General features: G+C 44.6%; 1 protein-coding gene across 1 annotated transcript in view; it reads left to right on the plus strand.

The window, feature by feature from the left end:
• LOC140713907 (sterile alpha motif domain-containing protein 9-like) overlaps window positions 1-20,073 on the plus strand; it is a 30,431-nt gene extending 10,358 nt beyond the window's left edge. The window contains exon 2 of the mRNA XM_073024575.1: window positions 12,981-20,073. Within this exon, the coding sequence (XP_072880676.1) occupies window positions 12,981-17,878 (4,898 nt within the window). The 3' untranslated portion in view covers window positions 17,879-20,073. The remainder of the gene's footprint in view (window positions 1-12,980) is intronic.
• The last annotated feature ends 243 nt before the right edge of the window (window positions 20,074-20,316 follow it).

Here is a 20,316-nt window from a genome sequence, read left to right on the forward strand (position 1 = left end):
CGGCCGGTTGGAATATTCTCCACGGCCGGTTGGAATGCTCTCCACGGCCGGTTGGAATACTCTCCACGGCCGGTTAGAATACTCTCCACGACCGGTTGGAATACTCTCCACGGCCGGTTGGAATACTCTCCACGGCCGGTTGGAATGTTCTCCACGGCCGGTTGGAATACTCTCCACGGCCGGTTAGAATACTCTCCACGGCCGGTTAGAATACTCTCCACGGCCAGTTGGAGTGCTCTCCACGTCCCGTTGGAATACTCTCCACGGCCAGTTAGAATGCTCTCCACGGCCAGTTGGAATGCTCCCCACGACCAGTTGGAATACTCTCCACGGCCAGTTGGAATGCTCTCCACGGCCAGTTGGAATACTCATCACGGCCAGTTGGAATACTCTCCACGGCCAGTTGGAATGCTCTCCACGGCCGGTTGGAATACTCTCCACGGCCGGTTGGAATACTCTCCACGGCCGGTTAGAATACTCTCCACGGCCAGTTAGAATGCTCTCCACGGCCAGTTAGGATGCTCTCCACGGCCAGTTGGAATACTCTCCACGGCCAGTTGGAATACTCTCCACGGCCGGTTAGAATACTCTCCACGGCCGGTTAGAATGCTCTCCACGGCCGGTTGGAATACTCTCCACGGCCGGTTGGAATACTCTCCACAGCCGGTCGGAATACTCTCCACGGCCGGTTGGAATACTCTCCACGGCCAGTTGGAATGCTCTCCACGGCCGGTTGGAATGCTCTCCACGGCCGGTTGGAATACTCTCCACGGCCGGTTGGAATACTCTCCACGGCCGGTTAGAATACTCTCCACGGCCGGTTAGAATACTCTCCACGGCCGGTTAGAATACTCTTCACGGCCGGTTAGAATGCTCTTCACGGCCGGTTCGAATGCTCTCCACGGCCGGTTCGAATGCTCTCCACGGCCGGTTGGAATACTCTCCACGACCGGTTGGAATGCTCTCCACGACCAGTTGGAATGCTCTCCACGGCCAGTTAGAATACTCTCCACGGCCAGTTGGAACACTCATCACGGCCAGTTGGAATACTCTCGACGGCCAGTTGGAATGCTCTCCACGACCAGTTGGAATGCTCTCCACGGCCAGTTAGAATACTCTCCACGGCCAGTTGGAACACTCATCACGGCCAGTTGGAATACTCTCGACGGCCAGTTAGAATACTCTCCACGGCCCGTTGGAATGCTCTCCACGGCCGGTTGGAATGCTCTCCACGGCCAGTTGGAATACTCTCCACGGCCGGTTGGAATGCTCTCCACGGCCAGTTGGAATGCTCTCCACGGCCAGTTGGAATACTCTCCACGGCCAGTTGGAATACTCTCCACGGCCGGTTAGAATGCTCTCCACGGCCGGTTAGAATGCTCTCCACGACCAGTTGGAATGCTCTCCACGGCCAGTTGGAATGCTCTCCACGGCCAGTTGGAATGCTCTCCACGGCCAGTTAGAATGCTCTCCACGGCCGGTTAGAATGCTCTCCACGGCCAGTTGGAATGCTCTCCACGGCCAGTTGGAATACTCTCCACGACCAGTTAGAATACTCTCCATGGCCAGTTAGAATACTCTCTACGGCCAGTTAGAATACTCTCCACGGCCAGTTAGAATGCTCTCCACGGCCAGTTGGAATGCTATCCACGGCCGGTTAGAATGCTCTCCACGGCCGGTTGGAATGCTATCCACGGCCGGTTAGAATGCTCTCCACGGCCAGTTAGAATGCTCTCCATGGCCAGTTGGAATGCTCTCCACGGCCAGTTGGAATGCTATCCACGGCCGGTTGGAATACTCTCCACGGCCGGTTGGAATACTCTCCACGACCAGTTGGAATGCTCTCCACGGCCAGTTGGAATACTCATCACGGCCAGTTGGAATACTCTCCACGGCCAGTATGAATGCTCTCCACGACCAGTTGGAATGCTCTCCACGACCAGTTGGAATGCTCTCCACGGCCAGTTGGAATACTCATCACGGCCAGTTGGAATACTCTCCACGGCCAGTTGGAATGCTCTCTACGGCCAGTTGGAATGCTCTCCACGGCCAGTTGGAATACTCTCCACGGCCGTTTGGAATGCTCTCCACGGCCGGTTGGAATACTCTCCACGGCCGGTTAGAATACTCTCCACGGCCAGTTGGAATACTCTCCACGGCCAGTTGGAATGCTCTCCACGGCCGGTTAGAATACTCTTCACGGCCAGTTGGAATACTCTCCACGGCCAGTTGGAATACTCTCCACGGCCAGTTGGAATACTCTCCACGGCCGGTTAGAATACTCTCCACGGCCAGTTGGAATACTCTCCACAGCTGATTAGAATGCTCTCCACAGCCAGTTGGAACGCTCTCCACGGCCAGTTGGAACGCTCTCCACGGCACATCCGTAGAAATCTGCATTTTTGGTGACATACCAAATTCCTCAAACTCCTAATAAAATATAACTGCTGTCTTGCCTTCTTCAGTTTGCGTATAAGGAGAAGTTGGGAGCGGAGGATGCTATCACGTATTTGCTGCACAAATCACTCTCTCACCTAGAAGGGGTCAGTTGTGCTGTGAGGATTACATTCCTTGACTTCTCTAGTGCCTTTAACACCATCCAGCCCAAGATCTTAAGGCACAAACTAACGGAGATGGGAGTAGACTCTCACATGGTGGATTGGATAGTGGACTAATTGACAGATAGACCTCAGTATGTGCGGTTGGGAGACTGTAGGTCTGACACGCTGGTCAGCAGCACAGGAGCGCCGCAGGGAACCGTACTCTCTTCGGTCCTGTTCACCCTGTACACATCAGACTTCCAATATAACTCGGAGTCCTGCCATGTGCAGAAGTTCGCTGATGACACGGCCATAGTGGGGTGCGTCAGGAATGGACAGGAGGAGGAGTATAGGAAACTGATACAGGACTTTGTGATATGGTGCAACTCAAACTACCTGCGTCTCAATATCACCAAGACCAAGGAGATGGTGGTGGACTTTAGGAGATCTAGGCCTCATATGGAGCCAGTGATCATTAATGGAGAATGTGTGGAGCAGGTTAAGACCTACAAGTATCTGGGAGTACAGTTAGACGAGAAGATAGACTGGACTGCCAACACAGATGCCTTGTGCAGGAAGGCACAGAGTCGACTGTACTTCCTTAGAAGGTTGGCGTCATTCAATGTCTGTAGTGAGATGCTGAAGATGTTCTATAGGTCAGTTGTGGAGAGCGCCCTCTTCTTTGTGGTGGCGTGTTGGGGAGGAAGCATTAAGAAGAAGGACGCCTCACGTCTTAATAAGCTGGTAAGGAAGGCGGGCTTTGTCGTGGGCAAAGGAATGGAGAGTTTAACATCGGTAGCTGAGCGAAGGGCGCTGAGTAGGCTACGGTCAATTATGGAAAACCCTGAACATCCTCTACATAGCACCATCCAGAGACAGAGAAGCAGTTTCAGCGACAGGTTACTATCGATGCAATGCTCCTCAGACAGGATGAAGAGGTCAATACTCCCCAATGCCATTAGGCTTTACAATTCAACCGCCAGGACTTAAGAACTTTTTTTAAAGCTATTATTAATGCTTTTTGAGATAGTGATTTAGATGCATATCATATTTTTTACTGAGTTAAGTATTGTATGTAATTAGTTTTGCTACTACAAGTGTATGGGACTTTGGAAAAAAGGTTGAATTTCCCCATGGGGATGAATAAAGTATCTATCTATCTATCTATCTATCTATCTATCTATCTATCTATCTATCTATCTATCTATAGCTGCATCGATATGTTGGGTCCAGGTTAGATTATATGAGAAGTCCATAATCAGTTCTTTGGTTTTACTGACTTTGGCCAAGGTTGCTGCTGCAACACCACTTAACTAACTAGTATATCTCACTCCTTTATGCCCTCTCATCACCACCTGAGATTCTGCCAAAACAGTTGTATTATCAGCAAATTTATAGATGGTATTTGAACTGTACCTGGCCACACATTCATGGTTGTAGAGAGAGTAGAGCAGTGGGCTAAGCACACACCCCTGAGGTGCACCAGTGTTGACTGCACCAGTTAAGACCATAAGGCCATAAGACATAGCAACAGAATTAGGCTGTGTGGCCCATTGAGTCTGCTCCGCCATTCAATCATGGCTGGTACCTTTTTTTCTCCTCCTCAACACCAGTTCCCGGCCTTCTCCCCATAACCTTTGATACCATGTCTAATCAGGAATCTATAAATCTCTGCCTTAAATACACCCAACGACCTGGTCTCCACAACTGCACGTGGCAACAAATTCCACAAATTCACCACCCTTTGGCTAAAGAAATTTCTCTGCATCTCTGAAAGGATGCTCCTGTATCCTGAGGCTGTGCCCTTGTCCTAGACTCTCCCACCATTGGAAATAGATTGGAGATACCTTTAATTGTATTAAATCTTATGTGTTTAGAGCAGTGAGTGAAGCACACATCCCTGAGCTGCACTAGTGTTGTCAGTGAGTTGGAGATAGCTTTAATTGTTTTAAATATAATAGACCATGTTTCTAATATTTAATGATTGTTTTCTAACACAAACATTGTAAACATGAGATTCTGTAGATGCTGGAAATCTTGAGTGATACACACAAAATGCTGGAGGAACTCAGCAGGTCTATGGAGAGGAATAAACAGTCGATGCTTCTGACCGAGTCCCTTTCAGGACTGGAAAGGAAGGAGATAGAAGCCAGAATAAGAAGGTGGGGACGAGGGAGGAGTACAAGCTGGCAAGTGATAAGTGAGACCTGGTGGGTGGGGGAAGGATAAAGTGAGAAACTGAGATGTGATAGATGGAAAAGGTATAGAGCTGAAAAAGCAAGAATCTGAAAGCAGAGGAGAGTGGACCATGGGAGAAAGGGAAGAGAGGGAGCACCAGAGGGAGGTGATGGGAAGGGGTGAGAGGGGAACCAGAATGGGGTGTGGAAAAAGAGAGAGGAGGAGCGAAAGAAATGACCAGAAGTTGGAGAAATTAATGTTCATGCCATCAGGTTGGAGACCACCCAACCAGAATATGAGATATTGTTTCTCCAACCTAAGAGCGGTCTTATCATGGAAGTAGAGAATGCCATGGACTGAAATGTCAGAATGGGATTGGGGAGTAGAATTAAAATGGGTGACCACTGGGAGATCTGGTTTGTTGTGCCAGGTGGAACAAATGTACTCGACGTAGTGGTCACCACTTTGTCAGGTCTCACCGATGTAGAGGAGCACCTTCCCACAAAGGTTCCTTAAATGCTTCAGATCATTCAAGTTCAAGCATTATTGAGTTATAACATCAATTCATTCCCAAACACTCAAAGGCATTGCCTGATTTGACAGCGGTGAGCATGGGCCAGAGCCTCACGAACTGTACTAGCTGTTCTGTGACAGCACCCAGGTGCTGTGCTCACAGACCAATGCTGGAATTAAACTCTAAATTCTGGAATGTGCTGAGCTCTGATAGCATCACCCGAACTGCTGTTTGGTAGCTCCTATGCATAAAGTGGCCACTGAGTGTACGTTTGTCATCTCTGCTGCTGTAGCCCATCCACTTCGAGGTTCAATATGTGCATTCAGAGCTGCTCTTCTACACACCACTGTTGAAACACATGATTATTTGAGTTACTGTTGCCTTCTTATCAGCTTGAACCAGTCTGGCCATTCTCCTCCAACCTCTCACATTAACAAGGTGTTTTCACCCACAGAACTGCCGCTCACTGAATGTTTTTTGTTTCTCACACTCTGCTCTGTAAACTCCAGATATTGCTGTATGTGAAAATCCCAGATCAGCAGTTTCTGAGATACTCAAATCATCCTGTCGGGTACCAACAGCTATTCCACGGTCAAAGTCATTTAGATAACATATCTTCCCCATTCTGATCTTTGGTCTGAACAACAACTCAACCTCTTGACTATGTCTGCATGCTTTTGTGCATTAAATTCCTGCCACTTGATTGGCTGATTAATTGAATTGACTTTCTTACTTACATCCTTCATATTCCTAGACACTAGAACACTATAGCACAGTACAGGCCCTTCGGCCCTCAATGTTGTGCCGACCCATATATTCCTTTTAAAAAAAGTACTAACCCCACACTACCCCATAACCCTCTATTTTTCTTTCATCCATGTGCCCATTCAAGAGGCTCTTAAGTACCCCTAATGTTTTAGCCTGCACCACCATCCCTGGCAAGTCATTCCAGGCACTCACAACCCTCTGTGTAAAAATTTAACCCCTGATGTCTCCCCTAAACTTCCATCCCTTAATTTTGTACATATGCCCTCTGGTGTTTGCTGTTCGTGCCCTGGGAAACAAGTACTGGCTATCCACCCTATCTATGCCTCTCATAATCTTGTAGGCCTCTATCAAGTCCCCTCTCATCCTTCTACATGCCAAGGAGAAAAGTCCCAGCTGTGCTAACCTTGCCTCATAAGACTTGTTTTCCAATCCAGGCAACATCCTGGTAAATCTCCTCTGCACCCTCTCCATAGCTTCCACATCCTTCCTATAATGAGGAAACCAGAATTGAACACAATACTCTAAGTGCGGTCTCATCAGAGATTTGTAGAGTTGCAACATGACCTCTCTACTCTTGAACTCAATCCCCCCATTAATGAAGCCTAGCATCCCATAGGCCTTCTTAACTATCCTATCAACCTGCGCAGCGACCTTGAGGGATATATGGATTTGAACCCCAAGGTCCCTTTGTTCATCCACACTCCTAAGTAACAGACCATTAATCCTGTACTCAGCTTTCTGGTTTGTCCTTCCAAAATGCATCACCTCACACTTATCTGGATTGAACTCCATCTGCTACTTTTCTGCCCAACTCTGCATCCTGCCTATATCTGGGAGTACAGTTGGACGAGAAGCTAGACTGGACTGCCAACACAGATGCCTTGTGCAGGAAGGCACAGAGTCGACTGTACTTCCTTAGAAGGTTGGCGTCATTCAATGTCTGCAGTGAGTTCCTGAAGATGTTCTATAGGTCAGTTGTTGAGAGCGCCCTCTTCTTTGTGGTGGCGTGTTGGGGAGGAAGCATTAAGAAGAAGGACGCCTCACGTCTTAATAAGCTGATAAGGAAGGCGGGCTCTGTCGTGGGCAAAGTACTGGAGAGTTTAACATCGGTAGCTGAGCGAAGGGCACTGAGTAGGCTACGGTCAATTATGGAAAACCCTGAACATCCTCTACATAGCACCATCCAGAGACAGAGAAGCAGTTTCAGCGACAGGTTACTGTCGATGCAATGCTCCTTAGACAGGATGAAGAGGTCAATACTCCCCAATGCCATTAGGCTTTACAATTCAACTGCCAGGACTTAAGAACTTTTTTTTTAAAGCTATTATTAATGCCTTGAGTTAGTGATTTAGATGCATATCATATTATTACTGAGTTAAGTATTGTATGTAATGAGTTTTTGCTACAACAAGTGTATGGGACATTGGAAAAATGTTGAATTTCCCCATGGGGATGAATAAAGTATCTATCTATCTATCTATCTATATCCTCGTGCAACCTTCGACAACCTACAGCTCCATCCACAGCTCCTCCAATCTTCGTGTCATCTGCAAACTTACTCACCCATCCTTCCGCCTCTACATCCAGGTCATTTATAAAAATCACAAAGAGCAGGGGTCTCAGGACAGATCCCTGCGGCACTCCACTAGTCACCGACCTCCAGGCAGAATACCTTCCTTCCACAACTACCCTCTGCTTTCTTCCTTTAAGCCAATTTTTTATCCAAACAGCCAAGGTTCCACTTATCCCATGCCTCATGACTTTCTGGATGAGTCCGTGAGGGACCTTGTCAAATGCTTTGCTAAAATCCTTGTATACCACAACTACCGCCCTACCCTCATCAATTTCTTTTGTTACCTCTTCAAAAAACTGAATTAGGCTCGTGAGGCACGACCTTCCCTTCACAAAGCCATGTTGACTATCCTTGAGTAGACTGTACTTCTCCAAATGCTCATAGATCCTATGCTTAAGAATCCTTTCCAATACAAATGTTTGTAGTTTGCAGACTACCGACGTAAGACTCACCGGTCTATAGTTCCCAGATTTCTCCCTATTAACTTTTTTAAACAAGGGAACTACATTTGCAATTCTCCAATCCTCCAGCACCTCCGCTGCAGCCAAAGAGGATTCAAAGATCATAGCTACTGCTCCAGCGATCTCTTCTCTCAATTCCCACAGCAACCTGGGGTATATCACGTCCAGCCCTGGGGACTTATCAATCTTGATGTTTTTTAAGAAGATCCAATACTTCTTCTTTCTTAATCTCCACATTGTCCAGCACAAAGGCCTGTTCTATTTTGACCTCACCCTGATCAAGGTCCTTTTCACTTGTGAATACTGAAGCAAAATATTCATTTAGGACCTCCCCAACCTCTTCCGCCTCCAGGCACATTCTGCCTTCTTTATCCTTCATTCTTGTCATCCTTCTGTTCTTTTCATACGCATAGAACACCTTGGGGTTCTCCTTAATCCTACATGCCAAGGCCTTCTCATGCCCCTTTCGAGCTTTCCTAAGTCCTTTCTTAAGCTCCTTCCTGGCTACCCTATATTTCTCATGAGCCCCTCCTGCTTCCTGCTTCTTATATCTAACATATGCTTCCTTTTCCCTCTTGATGAGTTGCCTCATGTGTTTCATCAGCCACGGTTCCCTTTTCCTACCATTTTTTCCTTTCCTCAATTAAACAAACCTATCCTGAACCCAGCTCAAGTGGTCCCTAAACTTCTTCCACATTACTTCTGTGCTTTCACCTTTGAACATCTGTTTCCAATTTACTCTCGCTAGTTCCTGCCTCATCCCTTCAAAGTTAGCCCTTCCCCAGTTAAGCACTTTACCATTTTGTCTGATTTTATCCCTTTCCCATAGCTATGCTGAAGCTAAGGGAGTTGTGGTCACTCTCACCAAAATGCTCCCCCACCAAGAGGTCTGTTACCTGACCAGGTTCGTTACTCAGAACTAGATCCAGTATAGCCTCTCCTCTCGTCAGCGGGTCCACATACTGTGTCTGGAATCCTTCTTGAACACACCTGACAAGTTCAGCCCCATCTATCCCCCTTGCACCCAGGAGGTGCCAATCAATATGAGGGAAGTTGAAATCACCCATAACTACTACCCTGTATTTCCTGCACCATTCTAAAATCTGGCTACTTATCTGCTTCTTGGTGTCCCGAGGGCTATTTGGGGGCCTATAGGCTACTCCCAGCACGGTGATTGATCCCTTCCTATTTCTGACTTCCACCCAGACAGACTCAGTGGACACTCCCTCAGCAGCGTCCTCCCTTTCTACAGCTGTGATACTATCCCTGACCAGCAATGCCACTCCCCCACTCCTTTTCTCCCTCCCATCCTATTCCTTTTAAAACACTTAAACCCCGGGACCTGCATCAGTCCTTCCTCCGGCAAAGTTTCAGTAATGGCCACAACATCGTAGTTCCATGTACTGATCCATGCTCTAAGTTCATCCCCTTTAGGAATATTAGGAATACCTAATACTCCTAGTGTTGAAATAAACACATTTCAACCCCTTTAACTGGCTACATTTATGTTTTGTCCCCTGAGGAGTAAAAGTCTTTACGTTACATCTCCATTTAAATGTGCAATGTGCAATTATAGTAATTTATAATAAATATTATGTACAACAGGATAGTCGATATAACATAGAAATACAGTTGCGTCAGCATGAATTAACCAGACGATGGCCTGGTGGAAGAAGCTGTCCTGGAGCCTGTTGGTCCTGGCTTTTGTAGATAGATAGATAGATAGATAGATAGATAGATACTTTATTCATCCCCATGGGGAAATTCAACATTTTTTCCAATGTCCCATACACTTGTTGTAGCAAAAACTCATTACATACAATACTTAACTCAGTAATAATATGATATGCATCTAAATCACTAACTCAAAAAGCATTAATAATAGCTTTAAAAAAGTTCTTAAGTCCTGGCAGTTGAATTGTAAAGCCTAATGGCATTGGGGAGTATTGACCTCTTCATCCTGTCTGAGGAGCATTGCATCGACAGTAACCTGTCGCTGAAACTGCTTCTCTGTCTCTGGATGGTGCTATGTAGAGGATGTTCAGGGTTTTCCATAATTGACCGTAGCCTACTCAGTGCCCTTCGCTCAGCTACCGATGTTAAACTCTCCAGTACTTTGCCCACGACAGAGCCCGCCTTCCTTATCAGCTTATTAAGACGTGAGGCGTCCTTCTTCTTAATGCTTCCTCCCCAACACGCCACCACAAAGAAGAGGGCGCTCTCAACAACTGACCTATAGAACATCTTCAGGAACTCACTGCAGACATTGAATGACGCCAACCTTCTAAGGAAGTACAGTCGACTCTGTGCCTTCCTGCACAAGGCATCTGTGTTGGCAGTCCAGTCTAGCTTCTCGTCCAACTGTACTCCCAGATACTTGTAGGTCTTAACCTGCTCCACACATTCTCCATTAATGATCACTGGCTCCATATGAGGCCTAGATCTCCTAAAGTCCACCACCATCTCCTTGGTCTTGGTGACATTGAGACGCAGGTAGTTTGAGTTGCACCATATCACAAAGTCCTGTATCAGTTTCCTATACTCCTCCTCCTGTCCATTCCTGACGCACCCCACTATGGCCGTGTCATCAGCGAACTTCTGCACATGGCAGGACTCTGAGTTATATTGGAAGTCAGATGTGTACAGGGTGAACAGGACCGGAGAGAGTACGGTTCCCTGTGGCGCTCCTGTGCTGCTGACCACCGTGTCAGACCTACAGTCTCCCAACCGCACATACTGAGGTCTATCTGTCAAGTAGTCCACTATCCAATCCACCATGTGAGAGTCTACTCCCATCTCCGTTAGTACTGCAGCAGCTGGAACAGTTTGTGGTTGGGGTGACTCGGGACCTCAGTGATCCTTCGGGCCCTTTTTACACACCTGTCTTTGTAAATGTCCTGAATAGTAGGAAGTTCACAACTACAGATGTGCTGGGCTGTCCGCACCACTCTCTGCAGAGTCCTGCGATTAAGGGAAGTACAGTTCCCATACCAGGCAGTGACGCAGCCAGTCAGGATGCTCTCAATTGTGCCCCTGTAGAAAGTTCTTGGGATTTGGGGGCCCATACCAAACTTCCTCAACCATCTGAGGTGAAAGAGGCACTGTTGTGTCTTTTTCATCAAAAAGCTGGTATGTACAGATCTCATGAGATCCTCGGTGATGTGTATACTGAGGAATTTAAAGCTGTTCATCTTCTCAATCCCAGATCCATTGATGTCAATAGGGTCTAGCCAATCTCTATTCCTCCTGTAATCCACAACCAGCTCCTTCATTTTTGTGACATTGAGGAGAGGTTGTTTTCTTAAATATAAGACCATAGGACATAGGAGTAGAATTAGGCCATTCAGCCCATTGAGTCTGCTCTGCCATTTCATCATGGCTGATCCTGGATCCCACTCAACCCCATACACCTGTCCTTTCACCATATCCCTTGATGCTCCAAGCAATCAGGAATCGTATCAGTTTTTGCTTTAAATATACCCATGGGCTTGCTTCAACCATAGTCTGTGACAGAGCATTCTGCAGATTCACCACTCTTCAGCTAAACAAAATTCCTCCTTACGTCTGTTCTAAAAGGTCGCCCTTCAATTTTGAAGTTGTGCCCCCGGTTCTGGATACCCCCCAGAGTGATCATCCTCGCCACATCCACCCTATCTAGTTCTTTCAACTAGATTTCAATGAGATTTCCATACATCCTTCTAAATTCCAGTGAGTACAGGCCCAAAGCTGCCAAACGCTTCACACAACTTAACCCCTTCTTTCCCAAAATCATCTTTGTGAATCTCCTCTGGACTCTCTCCAATGACAACACATCCTTTCTGAGATATGGTGCCCAAAACTGTTGACAATACTCCAAGTGCAGCCTGATTAGTGTCTTATAAAGGCTCAGCATTATCTCCTTGATTTTATATTCTATTCCCCTTGAAATAACTACAAACCTTGCACTTGCCTTCTTTACCACAGACTCAACCAGTAAATTAACGTTCTGTGAGTCTTGCATGACAATTCCTAAGTCTGTCTGCACCTCTGATGTTTGAATCTTCTCCCCAGTTAGGTAATAGTCTACACTATTGTTCCTTTTACCAAAATGTATTATCATACATTTCCCAACACTGGATTCCATCTGCCACTTTTTTGCCCAGTTTTCCAATTAGTTGAAAACCTGTTGCAATTGCATTGCTTCCTCAGCACTACCTACACCTCCACCTGTCTTTGTATCATCAACAAAGCCATTAATTCCATTATCTAAATCACTGACAAACAATGTGCAAAGTAACAGTCCCAAACCTGACCACTGAGGAACACCACTAGTCACAGGAAGCCAACCAAAAAAGGCCCCTTTTTTTCCCGCTGCCTACTGCCTGTCAGCCATTCCTCTACCCATTCCAGTATCTTTCTTGTAACACCATAGGATTTTAAGCAGCCTCATGTGTGGCACCTTATCAAACACCTTCTGAAAATTCAAGTAAATGACATCAACTGCCTCTCCTTTGCTAACCCTGCTTTCTCAAAGAATTCCAATAGATTTGTCAGGCAAGATTTTCCTTTACAGAAACTATGCTGACTTTGACTTATTTTATCATTAGTCTCCAAGTACTGCATCCGTTATCTCTTCAGCAACTTTTCTCAGAGCTCTGAGATGTAGTCCATCTAGTCCAGGTGACTTATCCCCCTTAAGACATTTCAGTTGCCTCACACTTTTCCTTTGTAATAGCGATGACACTCATTCCTGCTCACTGACACTCACGAAACTCTGGCATACACCTAGTGTCTTCCACAGTAACGACTGAAGTGAAGTATTTGCATTAGCAAGCAGGTGTACAGATGTACCTAATAAAATGGCAAACTGAGTGTATGTCGGTGTACTTTTGACAAATAGTAAAGTTGATGCAAAAAGTTTAATGTGTTCAACATAAATAATTTGACAAATTGTGATTCCATTAAAGGCGAAGAAGCAAAGATGAACAAATCCTGCCGTTTACCCACTGACTTAACTGAATGGACCAAAGAGCATGTGAAATCCTGGGTGACTGGTGAGCTGAAACTGGGTCAACAGTGTGGTGAGATATTGTACAATGAAGATGTCAGTGGAATGGTATTGGAAGGACTTACTAAAGCAGACATAAAAGAAATGGGCATAAAGGCTGGACCAGCAGCTCTGATAATAAATAAGCGTGATGAATTCGTCAAACGTTCAAAGAGTTCCACAAAGCAAACAACTGCTGAAAGATCCCTTTGCAAAGGATCAAATACTTCGGATTCTGAAGCACCTGAGTTACTCAACACAGAAGGTCAGAAGAGTAAATCAGCTTCCTCGGATCTCAACAAGAACCCCTCAGCACAGAAACACAGTACAAAGAGAAGGACAGGAGATCAAGTCACACAACCCAACTCAAGCCCCACAAATTCAGAGGAAAGTGAGACAAACGGACAAGAGACCATTGTTGCTGTTGCAAAGACAGAGTCCACCTCAGAATCTGAGGCAAGAAAAAACAAACAGCAGTTTGAAGAAAATGCCTCAAAACCAAGATGTGAGCCATATCCATTTGACCAGCGTCACATAGGTTCAAGGTATATTCAGAACTATGTCCTTCCTCCCGAAACAGGACCCTCCAATCTACTAGACCCAGTGCATGAGTTTAAGCTTTTTAATGTCCCTGAGAATGAAATGAGGGCAGACGTGATAGAAGATATGATGAAGAAGTTCAGTAATGAAGTTTTCAGGTTCTCAGCAGCATGTCTTAACAGCAGAACAAATGGGACCATCCATTTTGGGGTAGGAGACACAAAAAGTGGATACAAACATGGAGAGATTATAGGTGTGTATCTGGAGAACACTGACAAGTATGTTGATTGTTTGTGTAACAGCTTTTCTACTTACTTTGATAAGAAAGATGTTGAAGATGCAAAATCCTGCATTCGACCGCCCCGATTCGTGGAGGTTTTGAACTCAGATCAAACACTATCACAAAGATTTGTAATTGAAGTTGACATTGTGCCAAGCTCCGACATTTGTGGCTCTAAGTTGTATTATATTCACCTGCTGAATAAAAAGGGCAAGAAGTGGATGAAGGCCAAGGAGAAGCAGTTGTTCATACGTGATGGAACCAGTTCCAGAGATATTCTGGGAAATCAAAATATCACAGAGAGAGATGCAGAGCACAACAGATTTCTCACTGAAACTTTAAAGGGCTTGGTCGAGATGCGACAAAAGGTTGAAGCAAAACCACAAAGAATGACAAAGACACAAGAAGGATACAATCTGATCCGGATGATTACAGGTGGCTCAGACATGATCGACACTTCCTATTATCAGTGGTACATTTTGGTGACGAATAAAGCACAGCAGAATCAAATTCAACATTTAGAGTTCCTAAACGAATTGAACTGGTTTTGTGTGTTAGAATTTGACCCTGAGTCTGTAAGCAGTGGGCTGTGTCATTCTTATCGTAAAGAGAGAACAGCAAATCTTCACTTCCCGGGACAGTTCCAGGATACTGATACATCACTTAATGAAAATATTGAGAAACTAAAATTGTACAAACAACCAAGCTGGATATTCTGCAATGGAAGATCAGATCTTGAAGTCCAGGAATACAAGCCACTACAACCCAAGCAGTGGTATAAAGAACGAGCTGCTGATGTCAGGAGGCTGGTTTCATTCCTGTGTCGATCAGACATCATGCCTAAAGGGAAATTTCTGGTAGTGTTTTTGCTGCTGGCTAAAGTAGATGATCAAAGAGATCCCTTTCTTGAAACCTTCTGTTCATTTTACCAGGAACTGGGAGGGGTCGAAGACATCATGTGCATCTGTGGAAATGAGCAGACTTTCTTGCGTTGGAAGGATCTTATGCAATGCAGGTGTGATTCAGAGGAAGTTACCCAGAGATGTGTTTCTGCTTTAAGCCTGGCAGAAGTCAATGACACTATTCTGAAGATAAAATCGGTCACTCAGTCCACAAGGCGATTCTTGCCCTCAACATCTTCCTCATCTGTTGTTCTTAAGAAGAAAGATGAGGAACTTATGACAGCACTTGAAATTTTATGCGAAAATGAATGCGAGGATACTGACATAGAAAAGGATCAAAATAAGTTTAAGGAATTTCAAAAATCCAAGGAAGAACAGTTTTACAGAGGTGGTAAAGCATCATGGTGGAATTTTTACTTCTCCACAAAAGTTCCCTTTATCAAACGGCAAGGCTACGACCATCTTGTTGAGTTAATTAATGTAAAATCAACTTCTGCAACGTGTGCGATTATCAGTTTGTTTCATCATCCAGGCTGTGGTGGGACAACTTTGGCCATGCATGTTTTATGGGATTTAAGGAAAAAGTTTAGATGTGCTGTGTTGAGGAACAGTAAAGAAGATTCCTTGGAAGTTGGAAGACAAATTGTTGAGTTGGTGACCTATGGGACTTCCTGTCATCCTGTCTTACTTTTGGTAGATGACTTTGAAGAATTTGAAAATGTTCATGGGTTACAGAACTCAATTCAAAATGCTGTTGCTGAGAAAGGACTCCAATTTGATACACCATTGGTAATTATTTTGAACTGCATGAGGTCACAGGATCCAGTCAGGAGCTCAAAGATGATGGTGTTGGAAAGTATTGCGTTGAAGCATCAACTGACTGATGCTGAGCAACATTCATTTGAATCAAAACTTAAGGAAATTGAAGAACAACACACAAAACCTGAAGATTTCTACTCATTCATGATCATGAAGAGTAATTTTGATAAAAAGTACGTTGAAAATGTAGTCCATAATTTATTGAAGGATTTCGATATTGCAAAAAAGCAAGCACAGCTGATCTCATTCCTAGCTTTACTGAACTGGTATGTTAAAGATTCTTCCATATCAGTTTCAAAATGTGAAGAATTCTTGGGATTAGGACAAGTGAAAACCACATTTTGGGGTCCTGAGAAGTTTGAAGACTTGATAGGCCCTTACAATGCCCTGCTTATCCGCATGGAAGTGGAAGAGTATGGGAGGTACCAGGGAATTCGGATCATCTATCCACTGATTGCAAGTGGCTGCCTAGAAGAACTTAAGCAATCTTACCATCTTCCCAAGAGTGACATTGTCTTGACACTTCTCAGGGATAACATTTTTCTCCAACGCGGTATTGGAAGAGAAAAACTCCTACAAGACACGTACAGTATGTTAATTACCAGACAGCGGAAAGAACACGGAGATGAGGCCAATACTCTGTTCTCTCCTTTAATTGAAGTAGTACAGAATGAGGAAGGAAGTGATAAAGTCATAAACATTTTGACTGAAGCATCAAACAAGTTTGACCAAAGTCCTTTCATTTCGCAGGCCTTGGCAAGACACTTCTATCTGGTTAGAAAAGATTTTGATTCAGCACTCAAATGGGCTTTAAAGGCTAAAGATCGGGCAAAAGACAATTCCTACATAAGAGATACACTGGGCCAAGTTTTCAAAAGCAAATTAAAATACAAGTTGGATTTGGCTGAACATGACAAAACAACGGTGGTGACTCCTACCCAACTGAAGGAGTTCCTGGATCTTGCACAGTCTGCATCAGAAGCTTTCAAACAATCACAGCAACTGACAGAACAGAAGGAAGTAAGAGCTGACTGGCATGAATGGAGGACCAGATCAAAACCTGACATGTACAATACCTCTGGATATCTGGGAGAGATTGAAGTTGCTCTGTACGTTATGGATATTGTCAGAATGGTCCCTTTCTTCAGTAGGAAGAAAGAAAGAAATGAAGAGGAATTATCAGCTTTCCTGTCAGGTAACATGAATCTTCAGCATATTGAAAAGACAAATAATATTGATGAAGAATTGTGTTCAATACTTTATGAATATAATCGATATCTCATTAATATTAAAACATCCATGAAGACAGCTTTTGACTTCTTTGAAGACTACTTTGTCCATTTCAAAACAAAGAACATTGAGAAAGAAGCTGCTGAAGTTAAGGTTCGCAGAAAAGTTTCAGATTGTTTTCATAAATACTGCAGAGTATTTTGTCAGTCACAGAAAGAAACTATCTCAGCAAAGAAAATGAATCCAAAACTCAGCCTATCATTAGAGTTGGAGGAACACAGGAAGTTCTTGGAGCTCCACAAAGCAGACCGGTTTGCCGGTTTGCTTGAGTTCCTGACAAATAGTTCTGAAACTGGGGACAAAATGGAAAAAATTGTCAATAGTTACCAATTTATCCTCAAGAATAAAACAGCAAGATTACCTAAGCAGAAACAGAACTTTATCTTGGCCAACATTGTGCTTAACTGTGTTAAAGCAAAGTCGAAGAACATTGAAGCTTACGCTAAACTTCGAGATCTTTTGAAGGAAGTGCTGCGTGATGTGGAGTTCAACTGTGGTTACGTTGAACCGTATTTCTTGGGTTCCCTGTTATTTTGGCCAACAAAAGGAAATGAAGCTGAAGAAGATTGCAGACTTCTTCTGAAATGCATAACAGCAATCCGTCAGTCATTCAGAGGGTGCTACGGACGAATGAGTCATTCCAAACATCCTGTTGCACACTTCTATCTCTGCAAAGAACAAGGTTTGAGGAGATTCACACACAAAGCAAAAATTGATCAAATTTTCAGAAAGATGCCAAACCTCAATTCCTTATGGCAATCTGGAGAAATCTGGAAGGAACCTGATGTCAAAAGACTTCTTGTCCGCATGAAGGGCAGAACAGGGGAGGATAACAAGGTGTACGCAGAGTTTGGCAGTGTCAAAATTCCTGTGAGACCAGTATATTTGGGCAAGCTGAGAAGTGGTCTAAGCATTGAGAATGTATCCTTCTACTTGGGGTTCTCTATGGATGGACCAATTGCATATGACATTGAGACTACAAGTTAAGTGTTACAGATAGGGGCTCTGAGAAAACACTGATACACAGCTTTGTACATAACTTTCCATCAGACTTCAAAATAGAACACAGACCTTAGAAATTTACAGAACAACACCGGCCCTTCAGACTATGATATTGTGCCAACCTTCTAAGACCCTAAGACACAGGAGCAGAATTAGGCCATTCAGCCCATCGAGTCTGCTCTGCCATTCCATCATGGCTGATCCCAGATCCCACTCAACCCCATACACCTGCCCTCTCGCCGTATTCTGTGATGCCCTGACCGATCAGGAAACTATCAACTTCTGCCTTAAATATACCCACAAACTTGGCCTCCACCGCAGTCTGTGGCAGAGCATTCCACAGATTCACTACTCTCTGGCTAAAAAAAAAATTCCACCTTACCTCTGTTCTAAAAAGTTGGCCCTCAATTTTGAGGCTGTGCCCTCAAGTTCTGGATACCTCCACCATAGGAAACATCCTCTCCACATCCACCCTATCTAGTCCTTTCAACACTCAGTAGTTTTCAATGAGATCCCCCACATCTTTCTAAATTCCAGTGAGTACAGGCCCAAAGCTGCCAAACACGCCACATATGTTAACCCCGTCATTCCCGGAATCATCCTTGTGAGCCTCCTCTGGACCCTCTCCAATGAAAACACTTCCTTTCTGAGATATGGAGCCCAAAACTCCAAGTGCAGCCTGACTAGTGGCTTATAAAGGCTCAGCATTATCTCCTTGCTGAGCCTGCTCTAAAGTCAATCTAACCTCTCCCTCCTGCACAATCCTCTATTTTTCTATCATCCATGCCTACCTAAAAGTTTTTTATATGCCCCTAATGTATCTGCCTCTACCACCACCACATTCCACACCTACCACTCTCTGTGTAAAGAAACTTACTTTTGATACCCTCCCCCATACTTTCCTCCAAACTCTTAAAATTATGCCCCTTGTATTTACCATTTCCACCCCAGTAAGAACTCTCTGGCTGCTCACACAATCTATCCCTTTTACCATCTTATACCTTACACCTATACCTTATATCTTACACCTCTATCAAGTCACACTCATCCTCCTCCTCTCCAAAGAGAAAAGCTCTAACTCTCCTGATCAGACTTGCTCTTGAATCCAGGCAGCATCTGCACCCTCTTTAAAGCTACCACATCTTTCCCATAATGAGGCAAGCAGAAATAAACACAATACTCAAAGTCCGCTCTAGCCAGGGTCTTATAGAGCTATTCTGTGATTTATTTTAGGGTCATAAGACCATCTTATGAAGGGGCTGAGCTACCACGGCCATCCATGGCAATGAATTCCACAAAATCATCACCCTCTGCCTAAAGAAAATCTTCCTCATCTGTCTTCTAAAGAGATGTCCTTCTATTCAGAGGCTGTGCCCTCTGGTCCTAGACTCATCCACTACAGAAAATGCCCTCTTCACATACTCTCTATCTAGGTCTTTAAATATTTGATAGTTTTCAATGAGATCCTCCCTCATTCTTCCAAACTCCAGGGAGTACAAGCCCAGAGTCATCAAACACTCCTCAGACTTAACACTCTCAGTCATTGGGTCAGTGTCATGAACCTCCTCTGGACCCTCTCCAGTACCAACACATCCTTTCTTAGATAAGGGGCCCAAAACTGCTCACAATACTCCAAGTACAATGATGATCACTCTTCCTATCTCTTCAGATCACTTCAGGTTTTAAAGAGAAAAAGCATTTGACAAATATGTGTGCATCTCTTTACCACTTCATCTAATGCAAAGCCCAAAATATTAGCCTGTATTTTCAGCATCTGTATTTTATTTCCTCAATTCTGTTTTGTTAATTCTACTTTTTGTTAAATACCAGCAGAATAATCCTCGGCTTCAGTGAGATTTTCTGAGCAGCAAAACCTTTTTTTATTGAAAGCACTGACAGTGGAAGGCAATCTTCAAGTTCCAAAGCACGAAGCATCAAGGCTAACTACGTTTACACGGCATGCAGGCTCCAATATCAAATTGGGGATTACAGGTGTCCCCCACTTTGCAAACGTTCACTTTATGCCACTTCGCTTTTACAAAAGACCTACATTAGTTACCTGTTTTTGTATTACAAAGAGGATTTTCGCTTTTACAAAAATTTTTCCCATATAAATTAATGGTTCTTCGCTTTATGCCATTTCAGCTTAAGAAAGGTTTCATAGGAACGCTCTACCTTCGGTGGGGGGGGGGGGGGAACACCTGTACTAATAACCTGTTTCGGTTCTTTAAGGCTGTCATAGCCAGGGTGGGGGGAGGAGAGGCGGGGTGGGGATAAATTCCCACTATCTATTAAATGCTCCCAATGGCATGCGCCTCAAATAGCCAAGTCCAGCTCCTCACCCTTCACATGTGGCCTAGCTATTAGGCCCGCGGCATTATTTTGATTGATAGTAGAAGGGGCAAAGGCAGGTTACGAGTGCC

This window comes from Hemitrygon akajei, chromosome 20 (assembly GCF_048418815.1).
Source record: "Hemitrygon akajei chromosome 20, sHemAka1.3, whole genome shotgun sequence".
Lineage (NCBI taxonomy): Eukaryota > Metazoa > Chordata > Chondrichthyes > Myliobatiformes > Dasyatidae > Hemitrygon > Hemitrygon akajei.